This window comes from Odocoileus virginianus, chromosome 22 (assembly GCF_023699985.2).
Source record: "Odocoileus virginianus isolate 20LAN1187 ecotype Illinois chromosome 22, Ovbor_1.2, whole genome shotgun sequence".
In the NCBI taxonomy this organism is placed as follows: domain Eukaryota; kingdom Metazoa; phylum Chordata; class Mammalia; order Artiodactyla; family Cervidae; genus Odocoileus; species Odocoileus virginianus.
Genome location: NC_069695.1, coordinates 10,506,148 through 10,530,562, shown reverse-complemented (window position 1 = coordinate 10,530,562; position 24,415 = coordinate 10,506,148). Strand labels below are relative to the sequence as shown.

General features: G+C 54.0%; 1 protein-coding gene across 2 annotated transcripts in view; it reads right to left on the bottom strand.

The window, feature by feature from the left end:
- Positions 1 to 24,415, bottom strand: part of MYO5B (myosin VB) — a 334,299-nt gene that overhangs the window by 14,517 nt on the left and 295,367 nt on the right. The window contains exons 26-34 of one of the 2 annotated variants that reach the window (XM_070452570.1): positions 24,069 to 24,209; positions 20,121 to 20,186; positions 18,211 to 18,453; positions 17,265 to 17,365; positions 10,895 to 10,972; positions 7,041 to 7,239; positions 4,557 to 4,650; positions 3,132 to 3,275; positions 477 to 628 (exon numbers count right to left, since the gene is read on the bottom strand). In XM_070452570.1, the coding sequence (XP_070308671.1) occupies positions 477 to 628; positions 3,132 to 3,275; positions 4,557 to 4,650; positions 7,041 to 7,239; positions 10,895 to 10,972; positions 17,265 to 17,365; positions 18,211 to 18,453; positions 20,121 to 20,186; positions 24,069 to 24,209 (1,218 nt within the window). The remainder of the gene's footprint in view (positions 1 to 476; positions 629 to 3,131; positions 3,276 to 4,556; positions 4,651 to 7,040; positions 7,240 to 10,894; positions 10,973 to 17,264; positions 17,366 to 18,210; positions 18,454 to 20,120; positions 20,187 to 24,068; positions 24,210 to 24,415) is intronic. The other variant, XM_070452571.1, reaches the window with a different exon arrangement.

Sequence of the window (24,415 nt, the reverse complement as noted above, 5' to 3'; positions counted from 1 at the left end):
TGGTGCACACCCAGCGGGGAGTGGGTGGGTCTGGGGCCAGTTGGGAGTCTCACTGGAGAAAACTAGGGTGCAACGGGGCCGTATGGTACTAGGTCACCAGGCTGAAGGCAGAGCATGGGAGGACCAACTATGAACGGGTGAGTTCTAGATAAAGCTGGACCCTAAGGTCCGGAGCAAAACAGGAAGTGTTCCTATGACAAAGCCAAGGGAGACAGAGGAGCCTGACTCCAGCAGCCCTGGGCTCTGCCATGAGCACTGGGCCGGACGGCCTGGCAGGTTCTTAACTGTCTGGGGTCCAGGACAGGGGGTGCTGGGGAGCACGTGGTGAAACATCCTGGGGGGCCCGTTTGTCTAGAGATCAGGCGTCATTTTCCTTCAGAGCTGGAGATTCTGGGGAACTTGTAACTGAAGCGACAGTGAGCTGCCGTGTTCACCCAGCTCCCCACAAGACCAGTGCCTGGGGCCTGGACACTGACCTTGAGGACCTTCTTGATGCCATTGATGGTGGAGGTCAGCAGGGAGTGCACCTTGAGGTCATCGTTCACGTAGTCCGCGTGCCGGATGCACATGTAGAGGATGTAGGCCGGGAGGCAGGGCACCGCGCCCGCCAGCGCCTGTGGTTTCAACTCTGCCACCAACAGACAGCAATGCTCAGCTCGGCAGCAGATGCTGCTCGATGCTCAGGGGTATAAGAATCCTGGCCCCCCATACAAACAGTCTCCCCAGGTTCCTGGAGCTCCTCGGGGTGGGGGGTGGGGGGGGGCTGGCAGAGGAGTAGGGTAGAAGATGCCCTGGATACACACACATTCCTTTGGACCCTGTCTACCAGTATTTCAGAAACGCGTTAGAAAACCCCAAACAAACAACAAACATGTTCCTAGTTGTTCAAAATAGGCTTGTCACGCCTTGTCCCCCCGAGGGCGGGGCGGGGGGGCTCCCTGCCCAAGTTTACACACAGGCCATGGTCCTTGCCAAGAAGGGGCCCACAGCCAGAGGCTGGCTGAAGGCAGGAACAGGCTCCCTGACTAGGGGACTGGGGCAAGGACCCCCTAGGCCTCTGCACCAGCACGTCCTGCTGTGGACACAGCGGGCTCCTGAGCAGCCAGAAGACGAGGCCTGGTCCCAAAGACAGAGCCTGTGGGCCAGGGGCTGGGTGAGCCAGAGCAACTTCTAGCCCATCTGGTCTTCTGTTTAGCAACCTCCCTGCAGCAGCTGCCCACACTTTGTCAGAGGCGGCAGCTCAAGCAGGCCGTTGTGCCCCAGCCACCGCCCCGCTGCTTGACAACCATCTCAACCTCCCTTGTGGCCAGCACTAACCTGGCTGCGGTCAGGAGAAGCTGCTGCCCCCGCTTCCCCCCCTCCTCCCTGCGCCCCCTGGGCTGTGTGCCCTGGCAGGACCAGAAGGGGCTGGCAAGCCTCCCCGTGGACCGCAGACTCCTGCTCGGTCTCTCGGTCCTTTCCTGCCAAAGCCCTCGGAAGACCAGGGAGAAGCTGTCAGACTGCTTGCCATTCCAGAGGCGGTCAGGGAAGCACAGACCAGGCTGAGCGCAAGGGGTGCAGTAGGGCCCGGAGGAGGAGGAGGAGGAAAGAACCAGGGACTGGCAAAGTGGAAAGGCAAACAGGAGGCCCAGGCACAAGGCCCCGGGCCTCAGATCCCAGGCACACTGACTGCGGCCCTAGCCCTCACCCCACATTCCCATTACCTCCACCCCCAACCTCCACCTCGTCCAGGTCCCACGAGCCCCTCAAAGCAACGAGGGAGGCCACGTCCCCCTCCACCAGCAGGTGGGCCGGGGGAAGGAAGGGGCCACATCCTCAGATCTTCCACCAGGGAGTCCGGGGTCAGGGCTCGGCATGGGCTGCCAGCATCTCCAGGGGGTACTTGACCTCAAATATACACCTACAGGCCATAATACTCTGATATCTGGTTAACATTTGGGCATCTCATAGGCGTAACAGATGACTGTGGATTGGCCCTTGGCTCTAATGAGAAAGTCAATAACATTTTTCCAGAAAAATGTGTCTTTTTTAAGACCCAGACTTCTAAACCTTTTGGCTTTGAGCCTGACCCCTATGCAGACTGCAAACAGCTTCTCCTGCCTTGGAACTTTCCACTGTAATTTGGGATCCTGCAGCAGCTAAGTGGCAGCGTCTTGGGGGCGGGGACCATGACTCTGCTTTTTGCCATCATCCACAGAACAGCCAGCACTGGGCACCTGAGCCGCCGTCAGTGAAATCCTCCCCCAGTTCATGTGGGAAGTCGCTTAGAGGGAAGGTGGCCAAGTGCTGTGTGCAGGCCTGGGGCCACCTGAGTGGTGAGCGTGGGGAGCTGCCCGTCAGCTGGCACAAGCAGCCAGTATTACTCCTTCCCCCAGTGTTATTCTGTTTCACTCTGATGCTGTGATCCCTGAGTTTCATTCATCAGAGATTAAAGGTTCTTTCCTAATGGCATTTGAACAAGACACAGCCTGTTTAAGGTGAACTTACGTCACATTTAGTTGTCAGGCAATTGTAGGGGTGGTAGGGGAAATTAACCTTCATAAAAAGAGCAAAATACTCAGCTGCTAAAAACACCCCAAAAGAAGAGCTGAACCAAAACCTGTGCCAGGCTGAAATCATGCTCCGTTCTTCCGTCTCTCTGAGTTCCTCACACCCAAACAATTCAACACAGCCCTTTCACCTCTGTCATATTTCAAGTCTTACAGACGGGAGAACTCGGGCACCAGAGGGGGGAGCTAGCAGCTTAGGGGCCAGAGAACCAGGCCTCCAAAGACCCCTTGGTCCTGGCCCAGGCTCTCCCTGAGGGCCCTGCAGGCGGCTGCTGACGTGGGCTGGGCACACAGCAGGACGTCAGGCCTGAGGAAGCCAGGTGGGGCTGTGAAACCAGAGGGGAAGAGCTGGTACAACTGGCAGACCAGGCCCAGGCTGGCGAGGAAAGCAGCTCCCAAGAGCCCTGCGGGCGCCCCCCACAACCGCACACACACTCTCCGGGGGCAGCCCCACACTAACCCAGCATCAGCCTCACCTGGGAGCGCGTCAGAAACGCAGCAGGTCGAGGGGGTGGGTGAAAGTGGGTGGGGGTGTCCGCGGGGTGCGGGTTGTGCAGGAGGCGGACAGGAGGCGGGGCTGACCTGTCACCAGATTCCGAATGAGCAGGGCCTCATCCTCCTTGTGGTACTCCAGCATGCCCTGGAAGTCCTTCTCCTTCCGCTGCACGGTGACCTGCCTGTTGAGTTCATGCCGCTTCCTCTCGCTCTGGGCCAAGGCTTGGGCAGCTGAGCAGGGCAGAGGGATAGAACACAAACTGAGAGGTCTCCAGGCTCCGGCCCGGGGGCCGGGCATCTTGGGTGGGCAGGGTTCGGGCGGGGTCTGGGCCCCAGTTCTGGGTTCATTGGCCCTCACACTCCGTACATGGTCTGCCCTGCAGCCTGGGTCACACGTGTGACAAGAGGACCTGAGCACGGGGTACCAGATCCACTCAGGAGAGGAGCTGGGAAACACCCAGAACGGCAGAGGGCAGGTTGTGGACCAGAGAGAACTTGGGAAGGATGCAGGTGCAGGATGTACAACCATTCTGCTGGGGGGCTGCTTCTCCCCGCTTCCCCCATCGATGAGAAAGGGGGGAGGGGAGGCGGGAAGGAGAAGGGAGTAGGGAGGGTGAAGGGAAGGAGGAGGAAGGGAGAGAAGAAAAACTCCGAGTGACCGGAAGACTGAGAAGCCTAGGAACAGAAAAGAAATCCAAAGATGGCGAGGGGCACGTGGGGTATGAGGGGCGACAGCTCAAGGCTGAACAGGACCCAGTCCTGCCTTCCTAGAGCCTCATCTAAGAGCAGCAGGTGGCCATCAGTAGGTGCTTAAACAAATCGACACCTGCGATGGGAACGTGCCTGGCAGGCATGTGGTGTTAGAACAGTGAACGAGGGGACTGGAACCCCAAGCACGAGGCTCCTGAGTTGTGGAAGGAGGGGGGTGAGTGTGCATCCCAGGGGTGAGGGGACCACAGGATGGTTCCCAGGAAGGCGGGACATGGAAAGAGGGGTGGAGAGTGATATGATCAGACCTACAGCAGGGAGTCAGAGAAAGAACACTCTGGGTGTTTCTGGAAGATCCAATGAAGTCTCTGCCTGACCTCTCTGGGCCAGAAGCCAGGTGGGATGTTTAACCAGGGAACTGGCCTCTCTCCCTGACTACTAGACCATGGAGTGGGGCCTCCGTGTTTTCTGTCTTCATGTTATGGAGCAATCTTTTGGACCCAGAAAGTTTTGCCCTCCAGCTTTTAGCCCTTTGAAGGCAGGTCCATGGGGCAAACTCCCCTTCCTGCACAGCTTGGAGTCAGCACCTGAACACTTGCTAAGTTCGTGTTTGTGGGTGAAGATTCCAGCAAAATGAGACTGGGCAAGCTCCTGGGGTCTGTGCGAGTCTGTCACGTGTCTGCACTGGGCGGGGGCAGCAGCAGGTGGAGCAAGTGTCTGGGGCGGGGGCAGGCAGGCCCCTCCCTGAGGGGGCTGAGCACACCTGTGCCTCAGGACACACACACACACCTACTCACACCCTACCTTCCAGGTCCTGGACCTTCTTCATGCAAATCTTCAGTTGCTTTTTGAGCTTTCTCTCATTCTTCTCCAGCTTCTCAACCAGCTCTTTAAGGTCCTAAAAGCAGAAGGAAGCAGTGTGATTAGAACATATCTAGGAGTACGTCACAGAGACGGCAATGGCACCCCACTCCAGTACTCTTGCCTGGAAAATCCCATGGACGGAGAAGCCTGGTAGGCTGCAGTCCATGAGGTTGCTAAGAGTCGGACATGACTGAGCGACTTTACTTTCACTTTTCACTTTCATGTGCTGGAGAAGGAAATGGCAGCCCACTCCAGTGGTCTTGCCTGGAGAATCCCAGGGACAGGGGAGCCTGGTGGGCTGCCGTCTATGGGGTCGCACAGAGTCAGACACGACTGAAGTGACTTAGCAGCAGCAGCAGGAGTACGTCAAGGCTGTATATTGTCACCCTGCTTATTTAACTTATATGCAGAGTACCTCATGAGAAACGCTGGGCTGGAAGAAGCACAAGCTGGAATTAAGATTGCCAGGAGAAATGTCAATAACCTCAGATATGCAGATGACACCACCCTTATGGCAGAAAGTGAAGAGGAACTAAAAAGCCTCTTGATGAAAGTGAAACAGGAGAGTGAAAAAGTTGGCTTAAAACTCAACATTCAGAAAACTAAGATCATGGCATCTGGTCCCATCACTTCATGGGAAATAGATGGGGAAACAGTGGAAAGAGTGTCAGACTTGATTTTCTTGAGCTCCAAAATCACTGCAGATGGTGACTGCAGCCATGAAATTAAAAGACGCTTACTCCTTGGAAGGAAAGTTATGACCAACCTAGATAGCATATTAAAAAGCAGAGACATTACTTTGCCAACAAAGGTCTGTCTAGTCAAGGTTATGGTTTTTCCAGTGGTCATGTATGGATGTGAGAGTTGGACTGTGAAGAAAGCTGAGTGCCAAAAAATTGATGCTTTTGAACTGTGGTGTTAGGGAAGACTCTTGAGAGTCCCTTGGACTGCAAGGAGATCCAACCAGTCCATCCTGAAGGAGATTAAGTCCTGGGTGTTCATTGGAAGGACTGATGCTGAAGCTGAAACTCCAATACTTTGGCCACCTCATGCAAAGAGTTGACTCGTTGGAAAAGACCCTGATGCTGGGAGGGATTGGGGCAGGAGGAGAAGGGGACAACAGAGGATGAGATGGCTGGATGGCATCACCAACTCGATGGACATGGGTTTGAATAAACTCCGGGAGTTTGTGATGGACAGTGAGGCCTGGCGTGCTGTGATTGATGGGGTCACAAAAAGTCAGACACGACTGAGTCACGGAACTGAACTGAACTGAATCCTGCCCTGGAGGGTGGAGCGGAGGAGGGCTGGGGTGGTGGTCCTGGCGCCCAGCGAGCCAGGCCGCTAACAAAGAGGCCAGGCTCGGGCTCCAGTAGGAGTCCCCCCACCTCCCACCCCTGCTGCTCCCCGGGATCTGGACCCACAAAGCAAGGGATGGGTCAGGGCCTTCTCTCAGTCTAGATGGCAGTCTCCTCCCTGCTCAGCCTGCCTGGCACCCTGCTTGAGCCACACTTCTCTAGGCCTGCGCCTCCTCTGGTTGTCATAGCAACCCCCAGGAGACCCTCAACCTCAGGTGGATGGGCAGTGCCCTGGGGAGGGATCTGACAAGTGAAGGCACGAGAGTGCCTTGGAGCGGCATCCGCTGGACAAGCCCGCCTCCTGCCTCATTTAAAGCCTCCCCCACAACCCTTCTTCTGTAATACTTGGTATTCCCATGTGGAATCAGGTTTTTGGAAACACTGTCTTATTTCTTCTCTTCTTTTTTTTTTCTGTCTTGCTTCCCCCACCTGACTGAGATCTCTCTGAGAACAGAGACTCATTTCTCTGGCCTCTGCCCCAGTTCATTCAATGACTGTCTGCCAGGATGGCCACCGACCACTCCCCCCACTGCCCCTCCGAGCAAGAGGGGGGAGTCCGCTCCCACCACTCAGTCTGTCCAGAGCTGCCCTGTTCCACAGACTGTGGGAAAGTGACCCTGGACCAGTTCTGGAACTAGATCTTAAGAGGCCTCCCCCTCATCCTCTTGAAAGTCAGCGGCCACGTAAACGGCAGTGAGCAGACCCCGGGAGGGGAACCAATGCCCCAGACTTGGGACTGGGGCTGCCCTGCGTCCTCTGGCCCCGTCCAACCACAGTGGAGCAGAGATGAGCTGCCCGCACTGAGCCCTGCCAGAATTCCTGAGCTGCACGATCTGGAAGCTCTTCCGAAAGGGCTGCTAAATTTTCAGGAGGCTAGTTACATGTTAACAGACAAACAAAACAGCTTCACACTCTTGCTGACAGGAGAGTTCTAGACTCTCTCTGTTCCTGCCATAGGGCCAAAGACACGAACCTTGTCCATTTGGTGAAAGGTTCACCGCTGGTCCCCTTTGCTTCAAGCACGTGACCTTCCCAGGGCTGGGCCCCGTGTGGTGCGGGGACTCACCAGGTTCTCGTTGGTGAGCCGGGACATCTCCTGCTGGACGCCGAACTCCACCTGGGCCTCTGGGGAGAGCAGCAGGGTCTGGCAGAAGGTCTGCTGCTGCCTGTCCATCTCCTCCTTCAGGGCCTCCAGCTGGGTCTTGAGATTGTCGACCTCCTCCTCGTGCTCGCGGCTCTGGGTCTGCAGCTGGGCCTCCAGCAACCTGCACCCAGAGGAAGGAGGACAGATGACGGGGGGGCTGGAGTCTGCGCCCCCAAACAGGGTCCACAGAGTGACACGCGACTGGGGGGGGGGCAGCCAAGCAGGGACACAGCAGCAGCAGCAATTGCATGAGGCCCACGGGGGACAGACATGGGGCCGGGGGTGGGAAGCAGGGCCGCAGGGCTGGGCAGGCAAGCAGGCCAGCCTTCCTCTTGCAGGAGAGGGAATCAAGGTCCAACACAGCGCCCCTGACCTCAGGCCTTTCTCGCCACCACTCTCATCCCCTCATCCTTTGCTCTTGAGCACAGTCTGTTGGTCTGGTGTTAAGAGACTGTCTCCAGGTCAAGAGATCAGCAGAAATACATTTCTTAGAGCATCTTTCCAATAAAAGCATCCATATCTGTCCCGAAGTTCACAAGAATCTCCTTGCTAAGACAAAACTCTGGTAGACGGAACTAACTGTATTACTTGCATATCTCCCCTTTAGTAGGTTCTCTGCAAGTTTGAGAAAGGCAAAATATTAGATCCCTTTTTATTTTTAATTTATTTTTATCTATTTATTCTTTTTATTTACCTAACCACTATGACCGCCCCGCACCCACTTCATCTCTGGCCTTTTATACACATTTTCCCACAATCCAAACAGAAGCTAAGACTAACTGCAAATGATCAGGGGGAGGTTTAAGATCCACCGTTGTCATGACAAGTGGCAAAAACACCTAGAAAAGATCTGGGGATGGTTGGGGAGAAGTTTTGGGGCAATTCTGGGAGACCCCCAATCCATCTGCAAGGCCAGGAGTTAAGGAAGACTCTGAAGCAGCGTCCTCGTTAAGAGGTTAATTACTGATTTTGTGACTATGGTGCTATCTTCTTGGGCTTAACGATTAAAAGAAACTTTCATCAAATGCCTCCTGACTGGGGTCGTCCTCTTCCTGGGATGCAGATAAAGATGGTGACCAGAAGCACCATGTGGTTCTGCTACTTCTGCTGTCAGTCTGGGAGGTGGTAATGGCCCCAAGCGGGGAGGGGGCAAGAGAAGGGAACGTCTTCACTGTAAAGTCCCAGGTGGACAGAGCTGCATGTCCGGTCAGCTCACTGCAGCACCAGGGGTGATGCTGGGCTCTGGGGGCCAGCTCAGCAAAGTGACACAAATGAAAGAAGGGATGACAGAGGGACGACTGAGTGACTCACTCATCACCAAAGGAAAGCAATAATGAGGGTTTTATGGAAAATAACTTGTCAATTAAGCCAGCACTTTTAGGGGACACACAATATTTAGATAACATCTGTTCTTGGCTTACGATACACTGAAAGTAATCACCAGCAAGCTATAAATTTAATGAGAGAAATAAGACTGGAACACTCAAGTTCTAGGAACTCCACCCAAACGATCAGTTCCCGCTTTGTGCTGTGAGTGAGCTTACTGCCAGGGTTCTGTGCAAGGTCCGGAGGACCTCTGCCCCAGCCCCAGGCTGGCCACCTCATTTGGCAGGTGAGACCACTAAACCAGAGACAGGTCTGAGGCCATGTCCCAGGGCAGGTGGGGCAGGTGTCCTATGCATCATTGGGCTGTGTCTTCTTCGCTTGATTAATAAATTCATTATGTATCAAAGCACATCCAACTCCTGCTCCCAACCCAAACTAAAGCAAACATCTAGATGGGGCAGGAATTTGATCTTACTCCAAAATAGCCATTATAATACAAGCAGCAGCTAGTATTTATTCTGTGCTTCCTCCACGGCATGTGTGTGTACAGAGTGCTTCACTTGCATCTATTCCTGACAACGACCTGAGAAGGAAGGTCTGATTCGGATCCACATTCTACCAGCGAGAAAATGGAGCCAGATGTCACGTGGCTCACAGGTGGGTCCAAGTTTGAATCCATAGCCAGGAGATACATGGCCGCGAGAGCAAGCCAACCTGAACTTTCTTTTGCCAATAAGACAGGCTCTTGGTGCTATTCCAGGACCTCCATGATGTCCTTGGCAGGCAGAACTCGGGAGATGGCACTCAAGGACCTAGGCTCCCGGCCTAGCTCTGCCAGCATCAGGCCGAGGGCGCCAGCATGGCCTTCACACCACCTTGCTGAGCCGGTTTCCTCTTCTGGGGAACAAGCCTGAGGACCTCCTCCCCCTCTACTGTTGACAGTCTCAGATGTGTGACGCTGTGCCGAAGCCCTGAGCAGCCATGTCCTGGCAGCAGACGCAGGACATGATGGTCAGGCTGTGCTCCTTCTGTTGTTCTGTTGCTAAGTCATGTCTGCCTCTTTGTGAACCCACGTGTCTGCAGCACACCAGGCCTCCCTGTCCCTCACCATTTCCTGGAGTTTGTCCATTCATGTCCATTCAGTTGGTGATGCCATCCAAGCATCTCATCCTCTGCCACCCCCTTCTCCTCCTGCCTTCAATCTTTCCCAGCATCAGGGTCTTTTCCAATGAGTTGGCTCCTCACATCAACTCAGTTCAGTCACTCAGTCATGTCCGACTCTTTGTGACCCCATGGATTGCAGCATGCCAGGCCTCCCTGTCCATCACCAACTCCCGGAGCTTGCTCAAACTTATGTCCATTGAGTCAATGATGCCTTCCAACCGTCTCATCCTCTGTCATCCCCTTCTCCTCCCGCCTTCAATCTTTCCCAACATCAGGGTGTTTTCCATTGAGCCAGCTCTTCGCATCAGGCGGCCAAAGTACTGGAGCTTCAGCTTCAGCATCAGGCCTTCCAAAGAATATTCAGGACTGATTTCCTATAGAATTGACTGGTTTGATCTCCTTGCTGTCCAAGGGACTCTCAAGAGTTTTCTCCAACACCACAGTTCAAAAGCATCAATTCTTCAGCGCTCAGCTTTCTTTATGGTCCAACTCTTACATCCATACATGACTACTGGAAAAACCATAGCTTTGACTAACACAGACCTTTGTTGGCAAAGTGATGTCTCTGCTTATTACGCTGTCTAGGTTTGTCTAATCTCCTGTGGTAGGCTGCTCTCCCAGGGCTGACGGCCGAAGGGCCGGATTCAGACTCTGGTAGTAAATGGAACCAGGTTCACATTCTGGATCTCCTGTGTAGGCAGCAAGTTCCTCACTCCCTGCAAACCCCAGTGTCCTCACCCCACAGGCACGAGGTCAGACATGCTGACACTGCAGCACACTGGGGCCGGGTCGCTCAGCTCTAGTGAGCTCCAAGCAGTTACCACGATGGGGACCATCACATGAGCTGGAGGGCAGGCTGCCCGCAGCTGGGCCAGCAGCACAGATGTAGCCGGAGCTCTGGGCTGATCTACACACAGGATGGTCAAAACGGAGCATGGAAGCAGCACAGACTCAGGAATCCCAGAATTAAATTTCTATCATTCTAAAGAGCTGAGAGCCTGCTCACCAGGTTAACTAGCCCCATCTGTTCCTTCACCCACAGAGCGAGGAAGCTGGGCTGGGTGGTTTTCAAGGTTCCAGTGAGCCATCAAGACCTACCGTCTTGACGCAAACAAGCAGCCTCCACACAAAGTGACAGACGGCGATGCAAGGGGCTTCCCTCCGACACTCCTCCCTGCCCTGCCCCCGTGAGCTGGACCCTTGCATCCCCTCCAGCTGAAAAATAATCACGCAAAGACACGAGCAGGCAGAACAGCAGACACAGGAAGAAAGACCACATGTTGGACCTGGCAACTTGCTTTAGGCCTTGGTAGGCCAAGCCGAGCTCTCCATCTTCATTCAAGTAGCCCCAATCCTCAGTCTTGCTAGAAATAAAGGACAGAAAAACAGGGCGTCCAGTGTAGATGGGGGAGAGAGAGGGGGTGGGGGGCAGCAGAGCGCTGGGGAAAGGGAAACAAGGGCAGCCAGGCTTGGAAAGGCAGGAGGGAAGGTTCCAGAATGCCCGGTCCCCCTCCTACCCCTCCCACCACCAGCATCTGGGCGCCTGCAAACATCATCTCCCTCCAGTCTCCCAGCTTCCGGTCACTGTCCTGAGAGTGGGTTCCCACACCCTCCTGTGGGACCTCTGATTACCCCAGGCTGGAAGGCGCGCTGCTGAAGGCAGGGCAAGAGGGTGAGCTTGTTCTGATGACTCTGTGACCCGCAGCAGCACGGGCTGGGTGGAGGCGTTTACGTGGGCTCCCTCATCGCCCCTCTACCAGAATGACCAGGAAAAGCAAGCGCGAGTCAGGGGGCCAGGCAACAGGGCAGGGAGGACCGGACCCATGCAGGGTGGACAGTGCAGGCAATGAGCATGAGCTGACTGTGCGGGGCGGAGGTGGTGGCCTCCCAGGTGTCAGATCCACAGGGCCACAGGACCACAGCCGAGGGGACCCCTGGCTCCGCGAGGACAGGGGAGGAGACGGCCTATCCTGCCTGTGTGTCCGCGTGTGCCCCCTTCCTGTCACTTCTCAAGGGCACAAAAGTATTAACTCATCTCAACTCCTGCCCTCCCTGCAGTCTGGCATCAAGAAACAGCTAAGAGCAACTTTGCAACCGGCATCGTGAGTAGTGAACTTTCTCCCCTTGACCTTGGGACGGGACTGCATCGCTCCCGTTTACTCAGCTGGAAAAGCAGGAGGGCAGTGTCTTTGATTTTCTAGCTCTTTTGTGCTCCACGTGTGCCCTGCGCTTGCCCAGTGCCGGCCGGGCAGCTCTGAGAAGGGAGGCACGTGTCACAGACGCCCCCAGCGTGTACTCCCCAGCCCTGCCCAGCCCAGGGCACGCACGAGACCCTCGAAGGCCAGCAGAACCGGGTGGCGGGCAGCAGGCAGAGCCCTGCTGTTCCCATCCAACTTCGGCCCCTCTGTCCCTGCTCCCAGGGGCCTCTGCTCCTGCGGGCTGGACCCCGGCACCCTGGCAGGAAGCGGGAGCTGTGTCCACTCTGTTTGTGGTCAAGACCAGCGACCTAACTCTCCGGAGATGACAGTCATTTCCAAAGCATTTCTGGCCAAGGTCGGCCACCAGATGCCCCGTTGGTCAGGATGAGTGTGAGGTCTGGCGGGGCGGGTGCAGCTACCTGTCACATCTCCCCCGCACCCCCCAGCTCCTCCTTCTGAGGAAGGGCCCAGCCCCGGCAGGGCTCACACAGGCCACCTCCCAGGCACAGCTGGTCACACCCAGCACAGGCCTGACTCTGCAGTGTCCAGAATGAGCCGAGGGAGCGCTAGTGATGGGCAGGCTCCGTGGCCTCTGCTTCCTGCCCACGCTTGCCTCCCGCCAGCTGGGTGTGTGCCCTGAGACCTCCCCGAGTCAGGGCCCCAGCACTTCCCTCGGGCCTGGCTTCCCCAGATTGCACCAGCTGCCCGCACCCCCCCACCCCCCCAGCTGACACATGTGCCCCACTCCCCCTGCACATCCACATGTGGCCTGGGCTGTGTGAGGGGGCAGCTGAGAGCATAGGCCTTCCCCTTCTCGGGTGTTAACACTGAACGTGGGCCTTTTGGTGGCTGCCATGTTAGTGGCGTTAACCCAGAGGGCAGGTCACCGGCAGAACTCCAGGCACAGCGATGACCGGCGTGGGGTCGGGCCCAGAGGTGGGCGCAGCGTTTGTTTCTGAAGGGGCCCCCGGGGATCCCTGACTATCTCATCTCCACATGGGCAGACACACCAAGGGTGAGGCTACCTGCCTGACACTGACCCCGGGCTAGAACCCAAGGTCTCCTGACTTTGCTCTCAGGTGCTTTCCTAGCTGGGTCCTGCAGACCCTGAGGAGGGGCTGCCGGGCCTCGGAGGGTCTCTGCACCCCTGCAGCTCCCAGGAGACGCCCTCTCGGGGAGGGGGGCACATGTGCTGCTGAGCCCTGCAGCGAGGAAGGTCGCATCCCTCGTTCTTGTAACACGCCACGCATGGGGCACAAAGATTGGAGTAGAGAACCGTGCGGCTCAGTCATCCCACAGAGCTCTGGAAGTCAGGCACACGAGTAAATTAAGAACCACTCAACCAGCTCCAGGCCTGTCTTTTGCTCCCCAAGACAGGGTCTCCCTCCCCTCCTTCCATACCGCTAGGCGGGGGCAGGTGACAGGCTGGGGAGAGAGGGCCATCTGGGGGCTTAAGAACAAAAACCCCAAACAAGCTCACAGGAATTTACTTCTTAAATGTTATAAGCCCTTGATGTCACTTAATATCAACCTATATATTCTTGGTGCTGGGCAAGATTGAAGGCAGGAGGAGAAAGGGACGACAGAGGATGAGATGGTTGGATGGCATCGACGTGATGGACATAAGTTTGAGTAAACTCCAGGAGTTGGGGATGGACAGGGAGGCCTGGTGTGCTGCAGTCCATGGGGTCACAAAGAGTTGGACAGGACTGAGTGACTGAACTGAACTGATATTCATGGAGAATGTCCTGTGTATGCTCACTGTGCTGAGCCTTGTTCCCAAAGAGGCCACAGACACACACATGAGTAAGGAGCAGGCAGAGTCCCAGAACACAGGAGGTGGCAAGACATGGCAGCCACTGCCCTCGGCTAACAAGCTCCTACCTGGGCTAGCCACCCACACGCCTGAGCCTGTGTCTTCAGGTGTAAAGTTAAAGTGCTCAGCTGAGTTATCTGGGAAGTTTCTTCCAGATCTATAATTATACAACCTAAAACTGTAATGTTGTGCACCAGGAAAGGCCTGGATAATATGACTTTGCATCTGTGGGGACTGTGAAAACCAGGACCCAACCACCAGCCCTTGATCCAGTGTAAAGAGCCTGCCGTCCTGTGGACAGAACAGGCGAGGTTCCTGCCAGCTCGGAGACAGTCAGTGTCCCAATTTTACAAAGACCACTTTGTGCTCCCTCTTTAGTTCCCACCCAGACTTTCTACCCCACTGCCCAGGAGATTCTGGGGCCTCTGAGAAACGGGAGATGGCTCCCCCAACACCAGAAATGAGAGGGATGTTGAGACCACAGACAGGCCTGGCCATGCAGCGGGGAACAGCTTGTGGACAGGTATGGTTATGCCGTGGAATCACAGCAAACTGTGCTGATGGCTCAGGGCCAAGAGCATTTGGGGACCGTTAGGGAAAAAGCTGAGAACTTTTAGGCAAGAGCAACTGAGCTGGGTCTGTGAGACGAGCTGAGCAGAATCAAGTTCCCCTTCTCCACTCCGCCTAGCAGGAGAGCCACTGGGGCTCCAGGCCAAAGGAACCCTAACTCCAAGCTCCCCCACCCCAAGGCAGCTGTGCAAACCGCTCCCTGGTGGGATAAGGTCTCCACTGTCCTGCACAGGCCCCTTAGGGGGTGAGTAACACCAGCTGCCCAAGCCCGGGTGGCAACGGCAAAGCTGCTCTCATGCCCAGGCCTCCAGTCACTTCCTGGCAACTGCTGGGTGGAGGGGCCTTCGAGGAGACTTCCTGGGACCTGAGGAAGGGTCCAAGAATGCACCCTAAGTCCACTGCCTTGGCGAGGTGTGGGTGGAACTGGCCAGCAACTAAGGGAACCAGTTCCTGGAGCCAGGCCTGAGCCCTGGCCACACCCCTGCCCCCGGCAGCTCTGCGAACCCCCTGGTTCATGCCCAGAGGCGAGGCCGGCCTCAGAGGAGCAGGAAGCTCTGTCTCCCAGCCCTCTGACCCAACTCTCCCTGCTGGACTTGGCTCCAGACAGCTCTGAAAAGACTGTCTCTCCAAACAGCAGCCTGTCTGTGGCCGCCCATCTCTGGGGCATGGACCAGCTGTCTCTTTACTCTAGTTCTGCCACTTATAAAATGCTGGTAACGATGCTGGCTTTCTCTGAGTTCCCCAGATGTGAAAATGAGACAGCATTCGGAGACAGACGTGCTATGCCTATTCCTGCGGCTATTCTCAGAGCAGATATTTAACACTGGCTTTTCGACCTACGTTTGAGGACAAAAGACACAGTTGCAAAGATCAGAAAACTCACTCTATAGACTATGAAAGTTAGTAGGTGAAAAAGTTCTGAACCTGGGGACCAGTGCTCTTGGAGGGGCTGTGATCAGGTTGTGGGTCTGTGCGTGTGTCTACAATCTCTCTAGAAACCTAAGAAAAATTCAGTGTTATGAGTGTAAGCTTTTCTAGGGAGAGGATAGATTTTCCAACCACACCAACTCCTAAATTGTCCCTGCATAATACAATTTACATTTAAGCCAGAACACTCTCTGTCACAGGAAAATGGTAGGAGACCGAAAGCAACTGTATCTTCAAAGCACCTTTGCTGGAAAGGATGCACTTGCTGGCTGGGCTCCAGCAATCACATCCCAATCCTCCCGCCCTGCCCGCCTGCCCACTGCTGTCCTCCTGGACCGCTGGGATTCATGGAACCAGAAGCCTGGCAAACCCACTGATGTCACTTCCAGGCACTTGGAGAACTGGTTCCTCTGGCTTCCCCTCCTGGAGGCAGGGGCTCCTTCCTGTACTTAACTTGGCTTCACAGGCTATTAGTTCCCTATTGTACCCTGGGCTTGCTGGGTATGGAATTATTTTAAGATATAAGAAAAGCTATTTTTATTTTATCACCATCATTATCATTGCTGCCAAGGAAGACGAATCCAGGGTATTAAGCATGCCCTGGGAAAACCTTGACTTGAGACTGGATCTCTGACAAACCATCTGGATGAATAAAAAGGGAGATCAGAAAGATATTCCCACTCCCCCGTCAAGACCAAGCTCCCTGTTTTCTTCTTTTTTTAAATGTCATCTGTGCTCCTTTTTCTCATTCATCTCATTTCTTATCTTCACCCAAGATAATTTAAAATGACTAAATTTTTGACTGCGGTTTTGGCATGCAGAAATTCACATTCGTTTTCTTCTTGCCTTCCTTTTATGGAAAAGAATTATGGCTCTCTTGAAATAAATGGTTTCCTCCTGGGGGCCTGAGAAAATACCTTTACCTTCTTATCACCTATGCAGTCAGCTGGAAGCAGCCCAGCCTGGGTGTCAGGCCTTTCACCTTCCACCCTGACTCAGCTACGGACCTGCTGTGTGGCCTGAGTGCGCAGCTTCCTCTTGGGCAGAAAGAGGAGATGGAATCAAAGCCCTGGGCAATCCTCAAGTCTTTCAGTGATCTTCCTACCAATGGGTTCACCATGCACTCCCAGGGCCCCCTGCTGACAACTTCTGCTTCCTGCAATTTTGAATAAATGCTTAATGACTGATCAACATTCAGGGAGAGAGAAAGGTGGCTAGGGAAAAGAGCCAGTTCCAACTTTACGCAAGTGCCCAGGAAGCAGAAGGAGGCACAGCAACTAACAGCGGCTACACCGACACTGTGCTGACTGCGTGCTTTCACGGGCAGGAATCACTCAGAGAGCTACGCGCGGACGAACTCGCCTAATCCCAGTCACCCTGTGCGGCAGGCTGCTGCGACTGTCCCCAGGTCAGACAGGAAGCTGAGCGCTGTCACTCAAGAGCTGGTGAGCAGACGGATCCCCGTGCACGCTCTCACGCACTCGGGTGCGCTACCATGAGGGCCCTGCTCCATCCTGTGTCCTCTGCCTCTCTCATCACTCTCTTTTGCCTTAATCCCGGGTAGCTCATCCTTGAGTGAGAACCAGAGGTAATCAGTTCACTGAAGTCCTGGGAAATCTCACTTTAGCCAGCCTGGCAGTGGTCAGAGTCTCCCATTCAACCTCTGCAGGGCCCGGCATGGGTTCCATGTCATAAATGACAGGGCACGGGGCCCACCGTCACGTTGTTCACCAGCCGGGCTGGTGAAGATGGCAGGAGGGCAGTGAGCAGCTGCGGCAGACTCCCTGCTACCACTCAGGCGGACTCACTTGATGCCTGTTCCCGTTTCTACAAGAGAAGTCACTCCTGGTTAGGCCTCCCTCTGCTCCTGTCAAGTCTCCCTGGGGAGCTCCCTTCCCCAGGGCTTCTCAGAGGATCTGGGTTCTAGATGCTCCAGGGGTGTTCACTGGAGTCTTGCTGACACTAACAGCAGGCTACTTCAGCGCATGGGACTCACCGACTCTGCTCCTCCCCACTTATCTCCTATAATAACCGATATCGAGCACACGGTCAGTGCCTGCGGAGGGGCCTCATGTGCCAGGCTGGGCAGGGCCCCTGCCCGGTCATCGCCTCCCCCTGGCACAGTCACTGCGAGATGGGACTTACCTGTTAGTCTGGCAGACCCCGTGATAGGCCTCGATGGCATCTTCCTGATCCACGTGCTTCTCGCTGTTCGGCCAACTGGTTCGGGCATTGATGTTTGGCTCCTAAGAGATCCCCGATTAAGAACGAACGAACTCTGGTTATACGAACAACTGTCATGAAATGATGTCATACACAGAGATGGAAAAAAAATGAGCCTTTGGGAAAAGATGAAGGCCCAGGAAGACTTCAGATAACAGGAGTTAATCCCTGGCAGGAATGGGATTTTAGAATCACGTGGGGAGAGGCAGGGAGCAATAAGGCCTGGCTATGAAAGACAGCAAGTGCAGAGAAGGGGGGCTGGTACGATGGGGTGTAGAGAGGCAAGGTGTCCCTGGAGGAGAAAGCTCCCCGAATGCTGAGGACACAGCTGAAGTCTGTCTCAGTGTGGCATCGCCCACAAATAGTGCTGCCCACACACCTGTCCCATCACACCACCCCAGGCCCACGCCCAGAGCGGCCCAGGGGGCCCCGACCCCTCCCTTCCCGCTCCTCGATCTGTGCAGGAGACAGAAACGTTAGGAACAAATGCTGCATTTGACTTGTTACCCCGGGAGGCTAAGAGAGAGAGGAAAGACTTTCTCCACCTGGGAAACAAATAAGTAACAAAGGACAAGACCTAAGATGAAAAAGCAAGCCAGAGGGGAGCTGCTCAGGCCGTGGCCCAGGTGCACTCTGATTCTGTGCCTCGCTCCTTCTGAACATGAGCCTATGGAGTAACTTCAGAAGATTCTAGAAGCTTCCAGCAAAGTATCCTGTGAAGTCATGCTAGGAGGACAGAAGGTACCTCGCTCTACTTTTAGAGGTGACTCTAGAGCAAAAGACTCTGGTCTTGTAGGTTGAAGACCCTCTCGGGTGAAGACACAAGGAAAGCAGCTCTCCCCGCAACGGCCCGCGGGCCCCTCCTCACCGAGCCCTTGCCCGCCAGGCGGCGCTGGTCGGCGCTCACGATCTGGGTCCGCAGGATGAGAACCTCCTCCTTGCGCACCTCCAGCTCCTCGTTGGCCAGCCGGAGCTGGTTCAGCAGGAGGCTGTAGCTGTCGGGGGTGCCGGCGGCGGCGGGGCTGTGCTCCGAGGCTTGGTCGGCCACGGCTTTCCGCAGCTCGTTCAGCTCATTCTTCAGCTTCTTGTTCTCCGACTCCAGCTCCTGCCTCTGGAAGGCAGCCCAGAGGGACATCCTCATCACTGCCTGGGGTCAGGGCACCCTCCCCAGGAGGGCTTCCTCCTTCACCACCTTCCTCGCCCACCTAGGAAGCTAACAGCAACCTTCCCATTTTAATGACGGGCCACAGAGAGGTTCTGACTATGTCAGCAACAGGTCAGAGTCAGGACTTGAACCCACAATCCCAAGTTATTGGTGCTAAGGATCCAACACGATACCCCTACTAGGGTTGCATTCCTCTCAGTGATTCAGCAGGGCTCATATTTCTAGGTGCATCCAGCTACAAAATCTTTCCTTGTGGAAGCACTGGGTTAAAGTTTCCACATGCTGTTAACACAGGACTTCCTGGAACCCTAATATGTTAATGTATTTTTTGACTTTATAAAAGGGAATATAAAATGCTGGATATCCTAACCCTGGTGGCTCAGTGGTAAAGAATCTGCCTGCGATGCAGGAGACCCGAGTTCGATCCCTGGATCTGGAAGATCCCGTGGAGAAGGAAACGGCAACCCACTCCAGTATTCTTGTCTGGGAAATCCAGTGGACAGAGGAGCCAGGTGGGCTACAGTCCATGGGGATCATGAGAGTCAGACACGACTTAGCGACTAAACCGCAACGTCCTAAATTTATTTGTCTAGAGAGGCTTTTCTGCCCCTGTCTTCTAAGGAGCATCACATGGACTGTTGTTGGAGAACAGACCAAGAACATTGTTTTGGTCATACAGAAAGCCACCAACTGCCAGTGCTGGCAGAGAAAAAAATTGCCTATGTACAGAGCCAACAATACCATTGAAACTAAGTTTTGGAATGTATTTAAAATTTCAAGGCAAAATATTTAACTTTCTGTTTAAGATGAAATCAGGCAGTTTAAAGTCTGATGATTTTATATAAATTGCTGACAGGGTCCTGGAATACATGGAATTCAAAGATTCCCAGAGAAAACCAAGAACATGGGTAAGTGGGCATTGGTTTCACACTTGTTACAGAGCCATAGGATCACAGAGCTGAGAGGTGACTGGGTAAAACCCCTTTCCTTAATGAATGAGGAAACTGAGGGTGGAGCAGAGAAGGTGAGTCAGAGGCTGGTATAGGGTAGTTCCCACCACTCCACCACCCATGTGGGCATTTCTGTGTTAACTCTCAGTAGTTTGTACCAGAACTGAATTTAATTGAAAGGCACCTAATTGGTGTCCACAGAGAACTGGAGAATTGTTTGGTGTGGAAAACTGGCAAATTTGGGGCCGGGGGTGTTGTATAGAGGGAACAATTTCCTATGAGCATATATAGTTTCATACAGAATGTCTGTTAGTCGCTCAGTCATGTCTGACTCTTTGCGACCCTGCCAGGCTCCTCTTATCCATGGGATTTTCTCCAGGCAAGAATACTGGAGTGGTAGCCATTCCCTTCTCCAGGGGATCTTCCTGACTCAGCGACAGAAACCAGGGCTCCTGCATGGCAGGCAGATTCTTTGCCATCTGAGCCACCATACAGATTTTCCTTCATTTCGAAGATGAAGAAACAAATGCAGGAAGAGGAAAATGTGCGCTGATGGCTCCACTTGGAGCGGACAGGAGCTCAGGACTGGGTTTGCTGCTGCCCAGTGTCATCTCTGGACCTCTGCAGGGGGAGTTAAAGAAGCTTGTCTTCCAAGAATCTTACCTTCAGACTGTTGTAGGCTAGATCTGCATCCTGGTCCAAATCTGAGTCATTGTTTGGTTGTTCCACCTGTGTGGGTAGAGAGGCAGAGAGGTGAGCATGGGCCACAGGGTGGCTGTTCCCCAGGAGGACCTCCCTCCATGGTCAGGAGGGGCTTCACCCTTGCTCATGAACTCAGCACCCTCACCCTCCATGTGTCTGCCTCCTTTCTGCCTCCAAAGTGCAGCTCCCTACCTTAGGCCACCATGGAGCTCTCCATAAATAACCCCTCCCTGCCTGCCCACATCCCCTACATAACTTCATGCACATGATCTTCATGAGCACTTACAGGTTGAATACAAATCATACTGTTATGAGTTGAACCATGTCCCCTAAAAAGATACACTGAAGCCCTAACCCCTGGTACCCGTGAATGTCACCCCATTTGGAAACAGGCCCTTGCAGATGTGAGCAGGTCAAGAGCAGGTCATTAGGACGGTCCCTAGTCGGACATGACTGCGGTCCTTATAAGGAGAGGAAAGATACCCACATAGGAAAGAGCACCACGTGACCTGAGGATGGAGGCGGAGACTGGAGTCATCTCCCAAGAGCCCTTAGGAGACCACAGCCCTGCTGACCACTGAATTTCTGACTTCTGGTCTCAGAGCCAAGAGGGAATCAACTCATGTTGTTTTCAGCCATCTAGTTTGTGGTACTTTGTTTCAGCAGCCCTACAAAACTAACACCATCAGACCTGTGTGCTTACTAAGAAGGTTAACAATTCTGTACTTATTATGAGGTTGACGAGCTCCTCTTTGGTTTTTTGGGGGGGATATGTGTGCACATGAACCGTCTGTTTTCCCAACAAAGTTACTCTGAGCACCTTGTGGAGAAGTCTGCTTCCTCCAGGTCCTTATAAGAAACTCCAACAGGCAGTGGGCCAGCTGGCCTACTACAGAACACCGTGGATGCGGTCTGACATCACAGCTCCACCCCTGGGGTTGTCAATGACAACCACGGGAATACTCGCCCATTAAGACTCAGCTGAGCCAAGGACTCCTGGAATTGTCTGGCAGCTCTTGGACTTGACTTGTCTACTGGGAAGGGGTAGACAAACCTCTATAAAGGGTTAACTGCTTGGGGTGATCTCAAGTAGTGCGTGATGGTCCATGAACAAGAGAGGTTTAGGGTGTTTAAACCTGACAGCGTTTAATTAGATTATACATAGTGCCGGCAGCCTGAAGTCCAGCTGTCGATAGATGAGGTGTGTCCCAGGCTGAGAGGCAGGGGCTGCATCTGAGCCCCTCCTGCAGCCCCTTTGAGGTCAAGGACGGTGACACTGGCCCACAGTTTCCAGCCTGTGACCTGGGAAAGCAGCTCTCCAGGGTCCCGGCCTCTGCTTCGTCTCCCAGCGTCCCCAGGGGTGGGGCTCTGACCACTCGGGGTCAGCTTGTGACTTGCTGCCCTGGGGAAAGGCCTGGGCTGCTGTCCATCGCAGCAGGGGTTTGCCCCACATTGACAGCATTAGGTTCTTGGAAAACGGAGATCATCTATGCAAAACCTGAAGCACTGTATTCAGGTGGATTGGCAGTTACGTTTCTAAGCGGATCGCCCACTGGAAAACTCCTGGTAGCCAGAGTGGAGGAGAGGGAGCAGGGGGGATGGGAAGTCAGACACACCGACTGGCTGTCCGAGAGGGTCCCCACCAAGGCAGGCTCAGTCACACCCACTCTGATAGACTCCCTACTGTCTTCCCCGTCATTCCACATCCAGAGCCTGGCCTCTCTCGAGCTGAGCCCGGGGCCATACTGCTCCAAAATAAAGACCCAGGTGGCTCAAAATTCCTCCTGGGACCAAGGGCAGACCCCAGAACACACTCTCAGAAAGTTCAGTTTCAGGGTTTCTGCAGAGAGATCCCATACTCTCCCCTCCCCACTTCTGCCTTCCTTACTGAATTCTGGCAGAAACAAGGCCATTCTTCTTAAGCAGAGATCCTCCATGCACATTCCAGGGCTCTGAGCCAAACCTGCAGTTCTGACTCTTGGTCAGTGATTATTTTTTTAAGGAGAGAGCCTACCTGCTGGCTCAGAAGGTAGTCTGCCTGCAATGCAGGAGACCAAGTTGGATCCCTGGGTCGGGAAGATCTCCTGGAGAAGGGAATGGCCACCCTCTCCAGTATTCTTGCCTGGGAAAGTCCATGGACAGAGAAGCCTGGGTGGTTATAGTCCATGGGTTGCAAAGAGTCCTTGCCTAGGAGATTTCATGGACAGAGGAACCTGGGTAGTTACAGTCCATGGGGTTGCAGAGTCAGACACGACTGAGCAACTAAATCACCACTACCACCATACCCGCCTTTATCTGGTGTCAACACAAGCAGAAGTCTGAAAGCCAAGATTCTGAAGTTATTTGGCATTCCTGGGATGGGGAGCCTGCAAAGTGAGTCTGCAGGGGCAGCCGAGAGGCCAGGAACTTCCAGGTCAGGCCTGGTGTGATGTCTGTGAGCTTTTCATCTATTTGATTCATGCTCACCTGTCAGGGCAGCTTCTCTCCTAATTGAATGAGTCATTTATAAATCCTTTCACTCCCCATTCTGCATCTAATCCACCTAAGAGATTTAAATCCATCAGCAAGATTTACCTCCCCACTTACTGCTCAGGAAAAAGCCCAGGAATTTACCAGTAACTCAGGTCAGCATCTGTGTCACACTTGATTAGAAAGGAGGTCGGGTGTCACACAAGGAGACGGTGTGTGGGAGTAGGATGAGGGTGGGGCTGAGGATGCAGGGAGGGGGTCAAACCCCACAATGGACAATTACGGCCTGAGAACAGACCCAAGGCCTTCCACAAACCCACTATGAAGTCAGCTAATGATGTGATCCTTGTCCAGAATGGCCTCGAATCCCATCAGAAGTGGTCCTTACAGCAAGTGGCGCTTACCTCTGCATTACTACTAACGGCAGTGGACTCTCTCTATCCCTACAGCACCAACCTGTCTTTACTCAACCTGGCACTTATTAAAAATACTACCAATGGTATTTTTTATTTTTCATCAGTGTTATATCTGGTCCCCCTGAACTGGATTATACATCCCTCGAATTTACAATCTAGTCAATCTGTGAATTTCTCTTTTGTTTGAATTTCCTTCATTTAATAAACATTCAACACGTACAATGAGTCCAACACCAGCACAACGCTGAGTGCTGCATAGGTGTCCAGTGGGTCCATAGACGGAGCCATACATCTGCAGACACTAAGGTTTCAAGAAATATCTTTTCAAGACCCAAGATGCGGATGACAACTTAGCTTGAGACGAAGGTACAGTCCTAGGAAAGAAGGGTGACTGCAAACTCGCTCTGCCCCTGACCCAATGGGGTTAAACTCAAGCCAACACCAGATTCCAGGTACAAAAGGCCATCAATTTTCTCTGAGATTTGACTTTTGCCTACACAGTTGACCCTTGAACCACCTGGGTTTGTACTGCATGAGTCCACTTAAGTTTGCACGTTTTTCAATGGTGAATTCTACAGTAGGACACAATCTGTGATTGGTTGACTCCTCAGACGTAGAACCACAGCTGACTATAGTCACAAGTGAATTTTCAACTGTGCAGAGGGTTGGGTGCCTCTAACATGAGTTGTTCAAGGGTTATCTGTATTTATACTCTAATCACACCCTGGTTCTCTTTGCAAGGGAGTGACAATGATACAGGCTCCCCGCTGGCTTCACCAGTGGAAATTCTCTGCCCTGGGGTTACTGGGGAAGCAGACTCCTGTCCGACCAAGGTGATGTGGGCACTGGCAGAGAAGACTCAATAGGTCACCAACACGAGAGGAAGCGCTTCCCTGACACCCAGGCCCAGAACGACCCTGCAGGGTCATGCCCGGCCCATGTGCCCTGGCAGGAGTGAGCAGGATCATTTTGAAGCCAGCACCCTGGGAGCATGGCCCCACGGGCTTGCAGCCCCTTCACGCACCGGGACTCTCTTGCCATCCTGCTGTTCTTTCTTCTCCAGCTGCACCTGCAGCTTCTTCCTCTCCTGCTCCAGCTCTCGCACCCTCTTCTGCAGCTTCAGGAAGACAGTCATGTCCATGGCCGCCTTCTCCAGGCCAATTTCCTTCAGGGAAGACAGGAAACAGGAAGAGAAGGTTTTAATAGCACGAATGCCCTAGGGAACACACAGCACCCTCATGTCAGCTGTCTATCCTCCGTCTCCCTCCCAGACATCACCAATCCAGACTTCTGAGACAAAGCCAATGCCATCCATGTGGCATTCTCATATTGGAGAACATCTGCGTCTCAGTCACCTGTATTGTTCCCATG